General features: G+C 39.7%; 1 protein-coding gene across 10 annotated transcripts in view; it reads left to right on the top strand.

Annotated features, from left to right (window-relative positions):
• The window catches only part of RABGAP1L (RAB GTPase activating protein 1 like), a 301,913-nt gene that overhangs the window by 247,005 nt on the left and 41,833 nt on the right, over nt 1–13,075 (top strand). The window contains exon 1 of one of the 10 annotated variants that reach the window (XM_053243773.1): nt 2,817–3,003. The exons of the other annotated variants lie outside the window; for them this stretch is intronic. Within the exon in view, the coding sequence (XP_053099748.1) occupies nt 2,893–3,003 (111 nt within the window). The 5' untranslated portion in view covers nt 2,817–2,892. Of the gene's footprint in view, nt 1–2,816; nt 3,004–13,075 lie in introns of those variants that run through there. 10 annotated transcript variants of the gene reach the window in all.

The raw sequence follows: 13,075 nt of genomic DNA, 5'->3' as shown, positions 1-13,075 counted from the left end.
CTTATTAGGGCCAAATATTTCCCTCAAAGTGACAGGCTGTACTTGACTAAAGAAGCAAAAATATGACTCTTCTATACAAGGGAAGAAGGTATCTAATCAGAGCACAAGTACGTGGTCCAGGGGCGTAACTATAATAGGGCAAGGGGAGACAGTTGTCTGGGGGCCCACTGCCTAGGCCCTCCCCCGAGGCAAGTCACATGACTGACCCCCAGCCGCATACCCACCTGGGCTTCCTTTGGTTGTATTCATCCTCCGAAATTGATGTGAGTGTTAAGACCTGGAGCTACCAGAACAGCATGTCTTTCTCTAGTACAATTCAATGACTTGCATTGTTCACAATTTACAAAACCTTTAAAAAAATAATTTAAGTTGATCTATTGTGGCACATAGGTTATATATATATATATATATATATATATATATAAATTTTACTATGTTTTTTGTTCCCACTATTCAGCCTCATTTAAGATTTCTTTATTTCATGAGCTGAGCTTCAGTGAGCAGGGGGGCCCATTTTAAAATCTTGTCTCTGGGCCCACTACAACCTTGCTACGCCCCTGACGTGGTCACTAGTAAAAACATACATGCAAGACTGTGTTGGTGTCCAGAAAGGCTACTTTAAGTTTAGTTTAGGCAAGGGGAGGAAGACCGTACTAGAATCTGACCTTTACCACGTGGTTGCTGTCAAACACGTTTGATTGACTTGAAAGGTATCTGGTTCCCATTGGATGTTTATTATTTCTGAGTGGCTTCCTGCATTCCCTTCCTCCATCCTTTTGCCTCTGTCACAGGGTTTAACAGAGAAGAATGAGAGTGGTAATATATGTGCTGCTCAATTGTAATTTCATGTCTTCCTGCCAGCCACAGCAATATTCAAGCAGGGAGCATGGAATCATGGGAAGTTCCATTTCTTACCTCCTCCGACAACAGGTGTCTTTGTCTGTGCACACACAACCGCCTACGCTGAGTCATAGTGACAGAGAAAACTGCAACGGCAGGAAGAGCTGCTTTCACTTCTAAAAAGTGTTTTCTACCAGGAAGTCCAATCCACGCTTGAAGGAAAAGTGCTTGTTGTGAAGAGGCTCCCAGGATTCCCAATACAGTGCTTGGAAAATAAAGTGCAGGTTTTAGAATGTCAGGTAGGAATTGTATCTGCCAGAGTCCAGGAAGAATAGTTTGTTTAGATCTCAACTACCTCTGCTAGGAAAACAAGATTAACCTAGCCTCAGCATAAAACTGCATTACTGAAAAGTTAAAATAGAACAAATCTATTTTTCTTTGTACTTTGTAGGTTAAATATCATCAGTCACTGTCTTAATCTCAAGGATTTCTCCTTCAGTTTTTGCATTTTGCCTACCTTAAGCCTATTAAAATTATCTGCTGTTTCCCAGCAATAACATATCTTTTTTACGCTTCCCTTCTTAAAACAGTCTTTTAACCTGAATACTACAGCTGTGTCCCAGCTTGCCTGTTTAACTGCAAACAGCACCTGTTGCTATTGCAGTATACATGTAATCTTTGAGAGGTTCCTGTGGGAAAGCAGGATAAAGAGAAGAGCAGAATTTATTGTATCTTGTTCTAAAAAAAACAAAGCATGTGACAGTGTACCAGGAAATGTCACATGATTTTTGCAGTAATCAAAATCCTCCTTTATGATAAGCAACACTTCTGACATTTTATATAAAATTTGACTTTTTAAAAAAAACTGGAATGCAATGCCTATAGAAGAAGGCAAAATATGCAGTAGGCAAGACAGAAATAGGACTTTTAATCCTTTTGTTGTTTGTTAAATTGCTCTTATTGCTCTTCAGTGTGAAGCTGTTGATCATTTTTTTGTGATTTTGAGGCTGTGGATTTGTTCTTCACTTTGCATGTTTTCATATAAGTGTAGATAAAAATAGTCATATGTTTCAGACTTAGACATTTTTATTTATGATTGATAAATGTACTATATAGCTACGGCTATATGTACCATATGAGTTATTTGTAGTCTGAAATGACCAGGTCATTGTTACAGTTTAAAACCACAGAAGACTGAACATCACCTTTAAAGAGTGGCTTCCTCTGTTTCTTAAACAAGAGTATATATTTTCTTGTGAAGATCACTTGGATGAGAGTTTGTTCTCTGAGATGTGATCTTGTTCTTAACCAAACAAGGAAAACTAGTCTCTTTAATCTTACAGCTATATGAGACTTTTTAAAGACAGCAATTTAAAAGACTAATGTGATCACCACATTTCTGTTTTATGTCAGCATAGTTCAAAGAGAAACAATGCATCCCCAAAACAGACCAAATCTGCAAAATAAAAAGGAGTTTCCCCCAAGTATCTGATAAGATTATCTGAAAAATTCCAAGAGTGGCAGAACATGCTTCATTCCTCATGTGAGAATTTGTGGAATAAGCATAAAGCAAGTCGTGTTAAGAAATCTAGACTCCTCCACTAAAAAGAATCTTCTTACGGTGCTGAAATATTGCTTTTAAAGGACAAGGAGTTGTGGGAAACCCAGGAAAGAACTCCATTACAAACGGAAGATTTTAGATATTTATCTCCTTGCTTCTTTTGGACTTAAATTTCCTATTGGAAAATGACTTTTTTTTCTGCTGATTGAAGAAGAACTTAATGAATAACTATTCTGTTCTCTGAGGATATGAACAGGTGTTTGGACTATACATTTCCTGCAAAGAGAAGGGAAACTCCCAGAGGAAAGCAGCATACAAGAGCTGCTTTGGTTGGCTGCTGTGTTTTTTTCCTTTTTTTCTCTTCCTTCTGTGACACTCCACCCACTTAGTCTCTTCAGGTGGTGTGAGCAACTGACACAGAGCTGAGCTAATTCTTTGTCGTTGGATACTGAGCTTGTTGCTGGCCACTGTTAACAGAGCGTGCTGACAAAATGATGGAAGAAATTTCCATTGTGGTGGCCTACGATTCCCATGTGTTTAGTCAACTGTACGATGAAGACTTTCTGGCCAGCCTGGTGGCAATCAGCAAACCCAAATATGTGGTAGGTGTCCAGATTGTAGAATATTGTTGGTTCTGATTTATCTTTAATGTCTATTACATGGGCATTGCTTCTTTGTTCTGCCTTTTTTTAGTCCTCATTTACTTGATGAAGTTCCCCAGTGACTATTGTAAAACCTCTCTCTCACACAAATGTTTCTTTCTCAAGCACTGTGAAAATAACTATAGAATCATGTTAAATATGTTCCATTTTCATTGACCAGGAGGCTATTTTGTTCATCTTTTGGACTCCTACATTAACACAGAACTGGATGATGCCTCAAGGCAGCTGTTTGTGCCTATGACTGGCCTTGCTTAACCTGTAGGACAAGTAAGTTTAGGAAGAACCAAATTTCCAGTTTGCACAAAAAATGTATCCTCTTTTACGTTTATGGAAGGGAACATGAGCAATTGCAGTTATACATACTTAGGCATTGTTTCAGTTGGTGATGGGAACCAAGGAGTTAAGCGGAATGGAAAAGGTGGCATTTGAGAAGGGAAAGTAATGTATGAGTGTAATACTTTTAATCTGAAGAAGCAAATACAGACAGGCTATTGTGCTGCTTGGGTAAGAAATGAGTAGCTTTTCTCTTGGGAATTTTAATTCTCAGTTGATCTACAAAAAACCTGGCTCAGAGGTTAAGTGGTGTAATCCAGAGTTGTGGTACATTCTGTTTGGGAAGCTTTGCTGCTATGTCAGCCATAGGCATACACATCTGCAGACAGACCTTAGTTGACTCACGAAATTCTCCTGTTTTGATCACCAACACCACCTTGATATAAATGCTACACTTGCCTAATCTAACTCACAGGTTGGTTGTGAGGATAAAATTAACCATGAGTTCCTCAGAGGGAGAGCAGGATATAGCCCTGCTAACTGGGCAAAGAGGCACCTTTTACCATGGTGATTCTCTTTATTTAGCAGGGGGAGAGTAACTGGCCCTATCCACCCCCAGCACAGTACTTCCAGTGACTGTTGCTGGTGTGTGTCTTATGTTTCTTTTTAGAATGTGAGCCCTTTGGGGACAGGGAGCCATCTTATTTGTTATTTCTCTTTGTAAACCGCCCTGGGCCATTTTTGGAAAGGCGGTATAGAAATTGAATAATAATAATAATAATAATAATAATAATTATTATTATTATTATTATTATTATTATTATTATTAAATGTATAATAATAACAATCATGATAATAACAAATAATGAAACAGTAAACACAAGTATGCTTTAAAATGGGTCCACAGATGTAGTTTATCCTGAATTCTTCCTTTTCCAATGGGATAAAAACAAGATCCAGTTTGTGTTGGTGAGGCAGTTCGTGTTGTGTCAACATCTTTTTGCATTTGTGCATTATCATAACCAAAACTTATTTCTGAATTACTCATATAGTGGAACTCTTTTTGATACAGAGTTGCAACTTGGTGGGATATGATTTGGCCTGACATTTTTATATTAGTTGTTTTAGATTGTTGTGCTGGGTTACATAGACATAAAAAAAAGTTTTAAAATACCAGATGCATTAAACAAACAAACCTGAGAGCCAAACATATGTAATACCACTCTATGTTCATCCTCTTAATTCTCTCCTCCTCATTCTTTTGCCCTCTCTCACAGGAGAGCCTCTACCCTCACCGAAACCAGCCCACCCTGGTAGCTCGTACACTTCCCTTCAGTCTCTCACACATTCAGAGGAGAGCCCACAAACTTTAACCCTTTTCTCCTGCATAATCGGTCTAGCTGCTGCATCCCTCTCTCCCTTCCTAGCTGTTGCTATCTGTTCACCATCCAACTAAAATATCCAAATGTACCAAGATATTCTGCTTCTCTTCATAATCCATATGCAGGACTGCACAACTTTGGCCATCCTGCAGATGTTGGACTACAGCTCCCATAATCCCTGACTATTGACCATGGTGGCTTGGGAGGATGGGAGCTGTAGACCAAATACAGCTGGAGGGCCGAAGTTGTGAAGGCCTGAAGAGAGAGAACAGTGCCAAAAGTTGGTGCCCTTTAGGCAATATTATACAGATCTAGTAATGATAAGCAACAGGGGCTCACATTTGCATTCTTTTTCTGCTGGACAGAATCCTTTTAAGGTTATGAGGACAAAGCTTTAGTAGCAACTATATCCAGAAATTATATCCAGAAACTATATCCAGAAACTATATCCAACTATATCCAGAAATTCTACATAGGCCAAAATGATGGCAGCAAGCTAATAGACTGGGTCTCCTGAGTTAGACAAACTAACATAGTAAAATGAACAATGATTAGATTTATGCTTGCCCCACAAATGGGGGAGATGCTGGCAAACCTACCCTTGGGTCCTCAAGCAAGATTAATTGCATGAAGGTTGTTTGCCAGAACTGCTTTGCTATCCCGTTAATCAGATTGTGTTGAAATTGTGGTTTTCCTAAAGCCTCATGCCTGCTCAACTGTTGCAGCCCGTTGGTTTTGCAGTTGGTTTAAAGAGAGTATTGGTTTGGATGCTTTGAATTATTTTAGTTTTGGATAACAGGGAAACCATTTTCGGAAGGTCTTGTTAAGAGAGAATACGACATTTTTTTAATAGTACTTATGCTAGTAAAAATATGTAATTGTGAAAACTTTGAATCATGGGAGTCATAGAAAGAATTACTAGCTTTATTAGATTAAAAGAAACAAGAATACAATCTGATATTTTTGCTATACATTTGTGGGTTATTTATTAAATTTTGAAGTAATAGTTGCAATTTTACTGGGTTAAAATGGATACAGTAGTGTTTATATAATGCTTTAGAGTGTTCATACACTGCACATACTATTTCTGGGCCAAAATATGTTGTGTTAAACTAACCATTGTCCCTGATATGTTTAACTTTACTAAATAGCTGAAAAGGGAACTGAGTCCATATCAGGACCAGAGCGGGAGAGGGGGCTAAAGTCCACTGTTGCTTTTTAGTAACAAAAGGTTGAGGCATTTCAGGACCACTGATACATTTAATGTAATGTTCAGTTTGGCCCTTAAAGAACACTCTAATAGAGGCTAGTGATGTAATTCCTGTATTGGAGACAGAGTGAGTTGCTTGTCTAAGGTCATCCCATGAGTAATGAGATGTGCTTATTTAATGTCCCTCATTAAAAACTGGAGAAAATATTAGAAATCATTGGGGAGGAGGGAAATCAAGCTTTGGTAGAAATCAAGCTGTGGTTGTCTTTGGTAGAATAAAGGAGGGGTTTGCCATTGTCTCCTCCAGCTTAGTATGAGATGATGCCTTTCAGCATCTTCCTATATAGCTGCTGCCCAATATAGGTGTTTCCCATAGTCTGGAAAACATACCAGCAGGGATTCAAACCAGCCACCTCTAGCTTGCTATTCAAGTCATTTCCCCACTGTGCCATTAGGTGGCCTCAGGATGGCATACTATATAGTTATTGTATTTTATCCTTGTAAGAATCATGTGAGGTAGGTTAGGCTGAAAGAGTGATTTGCCCAAAGGCCATTCCTGTGTCTTTTATGGCTGAGCAGAAATATGAAACCAAATCATGTTTCTTACTGACTTGTACAAGGCTGGACTGATACCTCTCCTATCTTTAAGATTGTATCTTTAGTATAGTGAAGACAGCTGTGTATCTTTGATAAGTGTATGTCAGTTTAACTTTCCATAAACAATATTAAGTATGTATTTACAATGCACTTTTCAATTAATACTGAATCCCAAAGCAGCTGGCAATTGATTGATTGATTAAGTGCCGTCAAGTCAGTGTCGACTCTTAGCGACCACATAGATAGGTTCTCTCCAGGATTATCTGTCTTCAACATGGCCTTTAATGTCTCTCAGTGGTGCATTCATTGCTGTCGTAATCTAGTCCATCCACCTTGCCGCTGGTTGTCCTCTTCTTCTCTTTCCTTCAACTTTTCCCAGCATTATGGACTTCTCAAGGGAGCTGGATCTTTGCATAATGTGTCCAAAGTATGATTGTTTGATCCTGGTCATTTGTGCCTCGAGCGAAAATTCTGGATTGATTTGTTCTATGAGCCATTTGTTTGTTTTCCTGGCTGTCCATGGTATCCTCAAAAGTCTTCTTGAGCACCAAAGTTCAGAAGCGTCAATACTTTTTCTATCTTGCTTCTTCAAAGTCCAGCTTTCGCATCCGTAGAGTGTCATGGGGAAAACCATTGTCTGAATGATTCTCATCTTTGAAGTTGTACAAACGTCATGGCATCTAAAGCCTTCATCGCAACCCTACCAAGTGCTAGTCTGCGGCAAATTTATTGACTGCTGGATCCTTTACTGTTGACAGTTGATCCTAAAAGGCAGAAGCTTTCCACCACTCCAGTGTCTTCATTGTCAGTTCTGAGGCTGGTTGCTGTACCTGTTTTCATTAGTTTAGTCTTCTTTACATTTAGTTGTAGTCCGATTTTTTTCCACTGTGCTCCTTGACTTTCATTACTAGAGCTTGCAGATCATCCACATTCTTAGCTATCAGAGGGGTGTCATCAGCGTAGTGCAGGTTATTGATGTTTCTTCCTCCAACTTTAAAACCACACTCTTCTTCTTCCAATCCAGCTTCTCTCAGTATATGCTCAGCATATACACTGAATAAATGAGAAAGTATACAGCCTTGTCTTACTCCTTTGACGATCTAGAACCAGTCTGTTTCTCCATGTTCTGTCTGGACTGTGGCTTCCTGGCCTGTGTATAGGTTTCTCATGAGAACAATGAGATGTTCTGGGATGCCCATTTTCCTAAGGATATTCCACAATTTGACATGGTCAACACAATCAAAGGCTTTTCTGTAGTTTATTATTATTATTATTATTATTATTATTATTATTATTATTATTAAAAAATAATAAGAAGAAGAAGAAGTAGTGAGGCACTACCTTGGTGTGGTTGTGGGGCTTGCGTGCTCTGAGGAAGGTGAGAGCTATGCCAGAGGTCCAACCATACTGGACAGGTCTCACCAGAGGAGCCAGACAAAGAGTGCCTCTCCCATCAACAATATGGTGAGACGTAACTTTAATAAATCTATACCGGATCTGTCGTCACCCGGGTCAACAAGGACTGCGCCAGGTGCTGGAGTCCGTGGACATCTGGTGGCAAGTGGTCAACAGGATCTTCAGTTGAGCAACCAGGGCTGAAGACAGCAAAGTTACTGGAAGAAACGTTGCTTAACCGAAAAAAAAAATACCAAAAATGCCAACAAGGAAATAATGATCTGCTATTACAAGTCTAGTCCAACTAGAAGAGGTTATTTTAAAAGAATGTACCAAATATGGAAAGAGAAACATCCAGATACAGAAATAACAGAACAAATGCTAACAGACCAGAGAAGATTCATAATAAGAAATAAAGTATTCACAGGAGTTGAGCTGGAAGAACTGCAAAGAGCAACACAGGCTCAAGACATGGAAGAAGAATTACCACCAACTGAAGCAGTTGCTCAGGCGCAGGTGGAGGAGGTGTTGGAAATCAAGGATGCCACTGTTGCTGAACTGTTTCAAAATCAAAACCAGGCAACCTCCCCTTTGCCTTCACCTCAAAAACCCAAATGCCGTTTAACAGAAAAGCAACAAGAACTAAAGCAAAAAATAACTGAGCACATGAACCAAACAACCACCAGGGTTCAACTTCCAGCTCTGAAAACTGTTGCCAAAAAACAACTTGCTCAGGTATTAAAAGATATAAATGCTGCACTTGCAGAAATAACAACCAATAATTTGCAAGAAACAAACCAACTAGTGTACAGTGCAGCAACAATAACAACACAAGAGCTCAGATATAAGATCAATGGACCTGTAAAAAAAGAAAGTAGTACATCACCTAAATGGAAGATTAGATTAGAAAATAAAATCTCCAGGCTCAGATCAGATGCTAGTAAATTGAAAGATATGAAAGACAAGAAGCTGAAGAATGAAAACACCAAACAGTATCTGATCCAAAAATACCACCTAGATTCAAGGAAAATTAGGGAAGTCCTGGAAATAATAAAGCAGCAAATAACAGCAGTGTCAAAGAAGAGTAGCAAGTATGAAGCCAAAATTACACAACACAGGCAGAATCTCCAATTCCAGTCGAATCAGAGACGTTTCTACCAAAGCATAGAAGGAGAAACTGCAAGAAACCTAGAAACACCAAATAAAGAAGAAACAGTGCAATTCTGGGGGAAATTATGGGACAATCCAATAGATTGTAATAAAAAAGCAGGCTGGATGAAAGAGGTCAAAAAATGTAATCAACAAATGCAAGATCTAATAATAACACCAGCTTTAATAAGTGAAAGAGCAAAGAAAATTAAAAATTGGACTGCACCAGGCGACGATGAACTGCATGGCTTTTGGCTTAAACACCTAACAAGCCTTCATAAACAACTATCAAAACAGTTCAATCACATTTTGCAAGGAGGTGATATTGAACAATGGCTAACAAGGGGGAAAACTCATCTCATCATGAAAGACCCAGCAAAAGGTGCAGTTCCAAGTAATTATAGACCGATAACCTGCCTGCCAACCATGTTCAAATTATTAACTGGAATAATAGCAGATGAAGTGATACAACCGTTATTAATTAACAAACAGCTCCCAGTTGAACAGAAAGGAAATTGCCCGAACACCAGAGGCACAAAAGACCAGCTGCTGATTGACAAAATGATTTTAGAAAACTGCAAGAGAAGAAAAACCAATCTAAGTGTTGCATGGATTGACTACAAGAAAGCCTTCGATTCATTGCCTCACACATGGATACTCAAATGTTTAGAAACAACTGGTGTCAGCAAAAATATTCAGATATTTATAAAAAAAGCAATGAGCATGTGGAGTACACAGTTAACAATCAGTGGCGAGACACTTGGACAGGTTAGCATTAGAAGAGGCATTTTCCAAGGGGACTCACTATTCCCTCTGTTGTTTGTAATCGCCATGACCCCACTTTCACAAATACTAAACAAAACAGGCCTCGGATACCAAACATCTAAAAAATCAAGTAAATTCAACCATCTTCTGTACATGGACGATCTGAAGTTGTATGGAAAGTCCCAGTCAGAAATTGAATCACTGCTAAACACTGTCCGTATATTCAGTAGCGATATAGCAATGGAGTTTGGACTAGACAAGTGTGCTGCATTAATAATGAACAGAGGAAAAATAAGAAAAACAGAAGGAATAGAACTGCCCAATGGAAGCAAGATCAAGAACCTGGAAGAGAAAGAACATTACAAATACTTGGGCATTCTCCAGGCTGATAACATCGCACACACTGAAGTTAAAAGAAAAATTGGAAGTGAATAGATCAGGAGAGTTAGAAAAATCCTCAAGTCCAAACTCAATGGCGGGAACACCATACAAGCCATAAACACCTGGGCTATACCTGTTATCAGATACACTGCAAGAATAATAGACTGGACCCAGGCAGAGCTAGAGACGCTAGATCGTAAGACCAGGAAAATCATGACCATCAATCATGCTCTGCACCTCCGCAGTGATGTAGATAGGCTATATCTCCCTCACAGCTCAGGTGGAAGAGGAATGCTGCAAGTCCATCAAACGGTAGAGGAGGAGAAAAGAGGCCTTGAAGATATCAAGGACAGTGAAGAAGATGCACTTCAAATGGTCAATAACACGAAACTATTCAACACCAATGAAACAAAGCAGGCCTACAAGAAAGAACAAGTCAAGAACCGAGCAGAGAAATGGAGAAATAAGCCCCTGCATGGTCAATATTTGCACAATATAAGTGGAAAATCAGACATCACCAAGACCTGGCAATGGCTTAAGAATGGCAACTTGAAAAAAGAAACAGAGGGTTTAATACTGGCTACGCAAGAACAGGCAGTAAGAACAAATGCAATAAGAGCAAAAGTCGAAAAATCCACCACAAACAGCAAGTGCCGCCTTTGTAAAGAAGCAGATGAAACAGTGGACCACCTAATCAGCTGTTGTCAAAAGATTGCACAGACTGACTACAAACAAAGGCATGACAATGTAGCAGGGATGATACACTGGAACATCTGCAAAAAATACAAGCTACCTGTAGCCAAAAATTGGTGGGACCATCAAATGGAAAAAGTTGAAGAAAATGAAGATGTAAAAATATTATGGGACTTCCGACTACAAACAGACAAACATCTGCCACACAATACACCAGATATAACTGTAGTCGAGAAGAAAGAAAAACAAGTCAAAATAATTGACATAGCAATACCAGGGGATAGCAGAATAGAAGAAAAAGAAATAGAAAAAATCACCAAATACAAAGATCTACAAATTGAAATGGAAAGGCTGTGGCAGAAGAAGACCAAAATAATCCCAGTGGTAATTGGCGCCCTGGGTGCAGTTCCAAAAGACCTTGAAGATCACCTCAACACCATAGGGGCCACAGAAATCACCATCAGCCAATTACAAAAAGCAGCTTTACTGGGAACAGCCTATATTCTGCGACGATATCTATAACAATTGACAATAAAATTCAGCCATCCCCGGTCCTTGGGAAGGACTTGATGTCTGGATAAAACAAACCAGTCAATAACACCTGTCTGACTGTGTAAACAAGAAATAATAATTCAATTTCTATACCGCCCTTCCAAAAATGGCTCAGGGCGGTTTACACAGAGAAATAATAAATAAATAAGATGGCTCCCTGTCCCCAAAGGGCTCACATTCTAAAAACAAAAAACAAGATAGACACCAGCAACAGTCACTGGAGGTCCTGTGCTGGGGATGGATAGGGCCAGTTACTCTCCCCCTGCTAAATAAAGAGAATCACCACTTTAAAAGGTGCCTCTTTGCCCAGTTAGCAGGAGTTAGCAGGCCCTCCTGAAGGCTAATAGAGAATTGAAATTACAGATTTCCACCGGGAGCACATTCCACAGCCTCGGAGCAGCTATAGAGAAGGCCCGCCTCTGAGTCGCCACCAGACAAGCTGGTAGTAACTGGAGACAAACCTCCTCAGATGACCTTAATGTGCGGTGGGGATCATGCATAAGAAGGCACTCTCTGAGGTAACTCGGGCCTAAGCCGTTCAGGGCTTTAAAGGTAATAACCAGCACTTTGTATTTTGCCCGGAAACATATCGGCAGCCAGTGCAATTGTTTCAAAATAGGCGTAATATGGTCTATCCGGGTTACCCCAGAGACCAGTCTGGCTGCCACATTTTGAACTAACTGAAGTTTCCGAACTACGTACAAAAGGCAGCCGCACGTAGAGCACATTGCAATAGTCAAGCCGGGAGGTTACCAGCTGGTGCACCACTGTTTTGAGGTTATCCTCTTCAAGGCACCAATAATGTAATCAATTTGATTTCTGTTTACTCCATCTGGTGATGTCCATGTGTATAGGCACCACTTTGGTTGTTTGAAGAATGTGTTAGCAATGAAGAGATCATTCGGTTTTCCTCCTTATCTTTTCCAACTTTGGCATTCCAGTCTCCAGCCACCAGCAGCACATCTTGCTTGCATGTTCTGTCAATTTTAGACTGAACTTGAGCATAAAACTCATCAACCTCCTCTTTTTCTGCATTGGTGCATAGACTTGAAGAACTGTCATGTTAAAAGGTTCTCCATGAATTCTTCATTGTACCCAAATACTGTTATTGCTATATCCTTCCTGACTATGAAAGCAACATCATTCCTTCTTTGTTTTTCATGTCCTGAGTAATAAACTGATTGATTTTCTGACTGAAAGTATCCAGCTTGCAAAGCAGCTTTTAAATCAAAATTGGATCCCAAAGCGAGTTGGTTAGGTTGAGAATGATTTGCCAAAGGCTACCAAGTGAACTTTATGACTAATGGCCAAACTGTAGGTGCCATGGGAGGTTCATGATCAGATCTCCTGGTTTCCCCCCCCCCTTCAAAGCAGCTGCAGGGGCTGCTGATTTGATCAGGGAAGTTCTGGCAGAGGAGGATTAACTTGTTTTCCTAATCTAAATCACTCCCTCAGGGGCTTTTGTTAACACAGTTGGTGGAAAGAAGACAGATACCTGTTTTCTTTCTTCCCCCACCCACACTCCCAGTAAGGCTAATAGCAGCTTTGGTCATAGTGGTGGGGAATAATCAGGACAGTCAATTCATTTTCCCTCTCCCAGTGCCAATTCCCTGCT

This window comes from Hemicordylus capensis, chromosome 4, assembly GCF_027244095.1.
Source record: "Hemicordylus capensis ecotype Gifberg chromosome 4, rHemCap1.1.pri, whole genome shotgun sequence".
NCBI lineage: Eukaryota > Metazoa > Chordata > Lepidosauria > Squamata > Cordylidae > Hemicordylus > Hemicordylus capensis.
This window is presented reverse-complemented; position numbering and strand designations above follow the sequence as displayed.